The 6,455-nt window shown below is 48.6% G+C and overlaps 1 protein-coding gene across 1 annotated transcript in view; it reads right to left on the reverse strand.

Annotated features, from left to right (window-relative positions):
- Positions 1 to 6,455, reverse strand: part of LOC111982611 (centrosomal protein of 164 kDa) — a 23,651-nt gene that overhangs the window by 5,752 nt on the left and 11,444 nt on the right. The window contains exons 9-20 of the mRNA XM_070433970.1: positions 5,897 to 5,953; positions 5,710 to 5,787; positions 5,365 to 5,438; positions 4,710 to 5,150; positions 4,374 to 4,505; positions 3,865 to 4,048; positions 3,548 to 3,631; positions 3,217 to 3,339; positions 2,944 to 3,087; positions 2,777 to 2,860; positions 2,561 to 2,629; positions 2,228 to 2,487 (exon numbers count right to left, since the gene is read on the reverse strand). Of these exons, the coding sequence (XP_070290071.1) occupies positions 2,228 to 2,487; positions 2,561 to 2,629; positions 2,777 to 2,860; positions 2,944 to 3,087; positions 3,217 to 3,339; positions 3,548 to 3,631; positions 3,865 to 4,048; positions 4,374 to 4,505; positions 4,710 to 5,150; positions 5,365 to 5,438; positions 5,710 to 5,787; positions 5,897 to 5,953 (1,730 nt within the window). The remainder of the gene's footprint in view (positions 1 to 2,227; positions 2,488 to 2,560; positions 2,630 to 2,776; positions 2,861 to 2,943; positions 3,088 to 3,216; positions 3,340 to 3,547; positions 3,632 to 3,864; positions 4,049 to 4,373; positions 4,506 to 4,709; positions 5,151 to 5,364; positions 5,439 to 5,709; positions 5,788 to 5,896; positions 5,954 to 6,455) is intronic.

The raw sequence follows: 6,455 nt of genomic DNA on the forward strand, positions 1-6,455 counted from the left end.
AAATCATACAATGTGATTTTCTGGATTTTTGGTTTAGATTCCTTCTCTCACAGTTGAAGTGTACCTATGATAAAAATTACAGACCTCTACATGCTTTGTAAGTAAGGAAAACCTGCAAAATCGTCAGTGTATCAAAATACTTGTTCTCCCACTGATATATATATATATTTGTAATAATGACAAATTACAACAATACTGAATGAACACTTTTTTTAAGTTAAATAATAATTAAATAAAATCTATTTTGTCTCAATAATGAAAACATGCTCAATTTGGTTTAAATAATGCAAAAAACAGTTGGAGAAGAAAGTAAAAGTGCAATATGTGCCATGTAAAAAAAGCTAACGTTTAAGTTCCTTTGCTCAGAACATATGAAAAGCTGGTGTTCAATATTCCCAGTTAAGAAAGTTTTAGGTTGTAGTTTGTTATGGGACTATTTCTCTCTATACCATTTGTATTTCATAGACCTTTGACTATTGGATGTTCTAATAGGCACTATAGTATTGCCAGCCTAATCTCAGGAGTTGATAGGCTTGATAAAAAGCGCTGTGTCAAGCATCGCTAAGAGCTGCTGGCAAACACAGTAAAGTGTGAATGAATGCTTACGAGCCTGCTGCTGCCTACCACCGCTCAGTCAGACTGCTCTATCAAATATCAAATCATAGACTTAATTATAATAAACACAGAAATACGAGCCTTTGGTCATTAATATGGTCAAATCCGTAAACTATCATTTTGAAAACAAAACGTTTATTCTTTCAGTGAAATACGGAACCGCTCTGTATTTTATCGAACGGGTGGTATCCCTAAGTCTAAATATTGCTGTTACACTGCACAACCTTCAATGTTATATCATAATGACACAAAATTCTGGCAAATTTGTTCGCAACGAGCCAGTTGGCCCAAACTGTTGCATATACCCTGACTCTGTGTGCAATGAACGCAAGAGAAATGACACAATTTCCCTAGCTAATATTGCCTGCTAACATGAATTTCTTTTAACTAAATATGCAGGTTTAAAAATARATACTTCTGTGTATTGATTTTATGAAAGGCATTGATGTTGATGGTTAGGTACATTCGTGCAACGATTGTGCRTTTGTTAAATCATCCCCRGTTTGGTGAAGTAGGCTGTGATTCGATGATAAAWTAACAGSCACCACATTGATTATATGCAACGCAGGACAAGCTCAGTCCCCTCCTGTACTCCCTGTTCACTCATGACTGCATGGCCAGGCACGACTCCAACACCGTCCACATCAACAACAAACTAACATGGTCCAAACACACTAAGACACTTGTGAAGAGGGCACAACAAAAACCTATTCCCCCCCCAGGAGACTGAAAAGATTTGTCATGGGTCCTCAGATCCTCAAAAGGTTTAACAGCTGCACCATCGAGAGCATTCTGACGGGTTGCATCACTGCCTGGTATGGCAACTGCTCGGCCTCCGACCGCAAGGCACTACAGAGGGTGGTGCGTACAGACCAGTACATCACTGGGGCCAAGCTTCCTGCCATCCAGGACCTTTATACCAGGTGGTGTCAGAGGAAGGCCCTAAAAAGTGTCAGAGACTCCAGCCACCCTAGTCATAGACTGTTCTCTCTGCTACCACACAGCAAGCAGTACCGGAGCGCCAAGTCTAGGTCCAAGAGGCTTCTAAACAGCTTCTACCCCCAAGCCATAAGACTCCTGAACATCTAATCAAATGGCTACCCAGACTATTTGCATTGCCCCCCCCACCCCCTCTTTAACGCTGCTGCTACTCTCTGTTATTATCTATGCATACTCACTTTAATAACTCTACCTACATGTACATATTACCTCAATTACCCGGAGCCCCCACACATTGACTCTGTACCGGTACCACCTGTTTATAGTCTCTCTATTGTTATTTTACTGCTGCTCTGTAATTACTTGTTCCTTTTATTTCTTATTCTTATTCATATTTTTTGAACTACATTGTTGGTTAGGGGCTTGTAAGTAAGCATTTCACTGAAAGGTCTACACATGTTGTATTCGGCGCATGTGACTAATACAGTTTGATTTGATGACTAGATCAACCGCTTGACAAAGAGCTCAGTAGCCTGGCAAGCTAGACATGAAGTCTCCCAATAAGTCTGAAAGACATGCTACTGTCAGCTGCAAGTTGACAATAAAACAGGAGTGAACGGAGGTTGACCCCAACTAACAGGCCAGGTGTGTGTGTGTGTGTGTGTGTGTGTACCTGACTCTGTGGCACAGCCGATCACAGCGCTCCTGCAGCAGCTCCACCTTGCTCTCCAGCCAGTCCCGCTCCTCCTTCATCCTCCTGCTCTCCTCCTTCGCTTTGTCCCTCTCCTCCCTAATTCTCTCCAACTCGTCTCTCACTTTGGTCCTCTCCTCCCTCGTTCTCTCCGCCTCCTGCCTCGCCCCGTCCCTCTGTCCTTCCACCCTCTCCAGATCCTCTCGCAGTCCATCTCTCTCCTGCATGACTCCAGGCAGAGCCTGAAAACATCACAGGCTTAACATCTACAGCATGACGAAGACAGAGGTGATGACGATGATGATGAATCCTCACCTCTATTCCTCTGTCTATCTCATCCTCTTCCTCCCCAAGCTGCTGCCGTCTCTTCTTCAAATTCGCTGCCTAAAAAGTGCCAAACGTGTATGTCCTTTAATCAACAGCGCCCAACCACACACATACAGTTCATTCCATTCCATAGCCTAGGCCATCCCTACGTCTCCCAGGTAGTCATGAATACACATATCAGTGCAACAGTGATTGATTGACTACCTGGGTCTTCAGTAWTGCCTCCTGGGTCTTCAGTTCTCTGGCCCTCAGCTCCAGCTTGTCCCCCAGCTCCTGAATCTCTACCTCCTAAGGGATGACATAGGTGTTTGGAGATGATACACYGTGTGTGTGTGTGTTCGTGCCGCACGTGTGTGTCTCTCTGTCCTCACCTTGCGRGTGTGTGTCTGGCGGGTCTTGGAGAGCTGGGAGTCTAGCTGTGTACGGAGTCTCTCCAGCTGGGCGCTGTGGGTGGCCAGCAGGCGATCTCTCTCCTCCTGCAGGGCACACAGCAACTGCTCCCTTTGGACAGCCTCCTGGAGGACAAACACACACACACAGACACATCCAGACACATCCAGACACACACACACAGAGACACAAATAGATAATGAGTTAGCAGCAGGCCTGTTACAAGAAGCTGTGACCTTTGAACTGTGTCTCACCTGGTCCAGATGATTGTCTCTGATTGAGTTGAGTTCTCTGCGGTGGTCGTCTTTGAGCTGCTCCAGCTTCCTGCCGTGGTCACGCTGCACTTCCTCCCTCACTTCCTGGAGCACGTCTCCCAACTGGACCAAGACAGTGAGTGGGAGGGATACATAATGCCACAACACTATAGGGTTTAGACTGACATACTGTTATGGTAATATGTGTATATGCAGTCAGTGAGAAGAGGGGCTAAGGTTTTGTGTACCAAAGGTGGGAAGTAGTGTGTGTGTGTGTGTGTGTGTGTGTGTGTGTGTGTGTGTGTGTGTGTGTGTGTGTGTGCTCTATCACCTCTTTTTGGTACTCTGCTAGATGCTGCTCTGGGCTACGAGGGCTCTTCGACTCCCTCCGCCTCTCACTGGCACTGCTTCTCCCCTAAGACAACAACACACTGTCTTCAACCATCATCTGTGTGACACACACACCACACTATCCTAGACTCCCTCCACGTATTCCCCAAACAAAAACCCAAACACATGAGTCCAGACAGTACACATTCAGTTGTTTCAAGTACACYTGTGTATTGGAAGGCCCCTCTCCTATACCTCCACCCCTCCCTTGTCCGATCCCCATCGCCACTCTCCCACCTCCCCCTCCCCTTCCCCCACCTCCTGTTTGAGGGAGTCGAGTTGCTCCTCCCGCTCCCCAAGCAGTCTCCGCTTCTCCGCATGTAGCTCCTCCTCTGACTCCTCCCTCAGTCGCTCTAGGTCCCGCCTCCTCTGGGCCTCTATCCTCTCTCGCTCCGCCTCCAGGGTGGCACACAGCTGCCTTAGCATCGCCTCGCCCTCCTCCCTGATAAAAAGAACACACACACACGCGAACGTAGCAAGCACGCACACACAATCATTTCTAGCTCAAATATTTTTTGTCTTGTTTTTCTCCAGTGGCCAAGCGGTATGGTATACCTACTGTATGTGTAGTAAGAATAGTATTGCCTTAGCACAGAAAAGTTATGTGAAGTAGTGTCATATTAATACGCCTATGGTCGCTGGGCATGTGATCTAAGGGTCACTGGAGCACTCCAGGGCGATTGCTGTCATGCGAATAAGTGTGTGTGTGTGTGTGTGTGTGTGCTTAAGCAGATGGATGAATTGTAGAGAGAGATGAGATGAGTCACCTGACGTTGCGTTGCTGGTTCTCTCTCTCCCTCCGGGCCATCTCCCTCAGCTCCAGTAGCCTGCTTTCAGACTCCACACTCAGCCTGCTCTCCTCTTCCCTCCCCTTACTCTGGAGCCTCTCCCTCAGGCTCCTGGAAGACCGGTCAGGACCAGAACACACACACAGCAGCGGGTGAGATAACCAGCACTGTCACACAGCCCTAAGCATCAACACTGAGTCATATCCTCTCACAATCACAGGGAGCATCACAGCTCACAAATACTACTATAAAAGTGGACATTAGTGGAGATTTAGGGAGGTTGACCACTCCGTGGCCTGCTGCTTGGATGCCTACCTGACCCTCTCCTCGCTCTCCTCCTTCAGCCTCTGTTCCTCCTCTTCCTCCTCCCGCCTCAGCTCCTCCTGAAGMAGGCGCACCTTCTCCTGCCTCTCCCGCAGCGCACGCTCCTTCTCCTCCTCTATCTCCCTCTCAGTCTCCCTCCTCTCCTTSTCCCTCTCCTCCTCCTGGGCCCTTCTGCTGTCCTCCCCCTGTCTGGGGGCTTCCTCTTTGTACTGGGTGTGGGGGCTCCTAACTAGGCGGCCTCTGGAGGTGTCAGGCCGCTTGACCCCCTGGACCCCCGGCACCCCTAGGCTGGTGCTGGCGCTGACCCCCTCGGCCCGCGGCCGGGGCTCCGGCTCAGAATGGGAGGACCCTGTGTCCTGTTGGGATTCACTGGACTGGCTGGGGTGCCTGTCCTCCATTGCTGGATCCTCCCTGCCTGCAGCTTGAAGACGCCTGCAGAGTGGGGGCCGGGAGAGGGAGGGGAGGGGAGGGAGGGAGGTCAGATAAATGATTTGGTCCAGCTCTAGACTGCAGATCTGCGAGAGACATACAACTGCACCAGTGACAGTGACAATAGGCTTGTATCACAATGTGTGTTTCAAATTCAGAGAGGACATTCCACTGAAGTATGGGCATTTATCAGAATCAGAAAGTCTTGTCTGCCAACCTCTCTGCAGCTCCTGCCCTCTTCCTCCGTTCCTTCTCCTCTGCCGCACAGACTTTCACTTTGCCCTCTTTTTCCTGRGGAAAATATTTATTTTAGATGAATAGCAAATGCTAACATCTAACTCTACGTGGCATGATGTGAGTGTTACTCTCAAAATAAAACAACGGTACAAACTGTGCCTACAGACTCTACAGAGAACCACCGTGACTGAGAACATCCAAGTGAGGAAGGAGAGACTGTAGCTGAGGAGGAAGGAGGTGAAGAGGAGAGCCAGGGTGAAGAGGGGCGAGTGAGGGAGAAAAAGAAAGGAGAGGAAGAGGAGGAGAGGAGGAGAAAGTGTGGTACCTGCAAGAGTGGACTAACAGCAGGGGAGAGATCCGTCAGGTCCAGGACTTTCTCTGACAACTTGGAGCCAAAACCAGACTAAAGGGAAAATGGAACACAACACTGTTAGTCTTTACTAAACACACCCCTTGATAATATCTGTTTAAATGTTACATTATAAAGCATGTTGTCAAGCCATAAAAAGTACCCTGAGGTCCTTGGTGGAGGATGATGCCACCTCCATGTGCTCGCTGGCCTCGGACTGCTGATGTAAACACACACTCAGTCACTGACAGGAAGCATAGTGCCACCGTATCACCTCAACACTGTACATACACAGACAGACAGACAGGCAGACAGACACAGACAGACAGACAACATGGATGTATGCTGCCATTCTCAGCAATACACACCCAGTCACACAGGAGGACACACAGCAACTATGAAGGCTCTCGTAGTAGGGRAAAGCAAGTACAGCAGCAAAGGGACAAAACACTAGTCAACAGCACAGAGCAGACATCACATGGCTTGATGAGCAAAGCTTGGGCAGACAAGAGGCAAAGAGTTAGACAAAATTCCCATACCACGCAAACACATGGCTGGTCAAGCAGATAGTAGAGACAGAGAAACAAAGGCTACAGTACTGCAAGTTTGGAATGAGAGGACGGGGCTGCCTTGCGGGCTGTCTGAGAGGGTAGGGGTGCCTTGGGGGCTGTCTGAGAGGGTGGGGGTGCCTTGGGGGCTGTCTGAGAGGGTGGGGGTGCCTT

This window comes from Salvelinus sp. IW2-2015, linkage group LG22 (genome assembly GCF_002910315.2).
Source record: "Salvelinus sp. IW2-2015 linkage group LG22, ASM291031v2, whole genome shotgun sequence".
In the NCBI taxonomy this organism is placed as follows: domain Eukaryota; kingdom Metazoa; phylum Chordata; class Actinopteri; order Salmoniformes; family Salmonidae; genus Salvelinus; species Salvelinus sp. IW2-2015.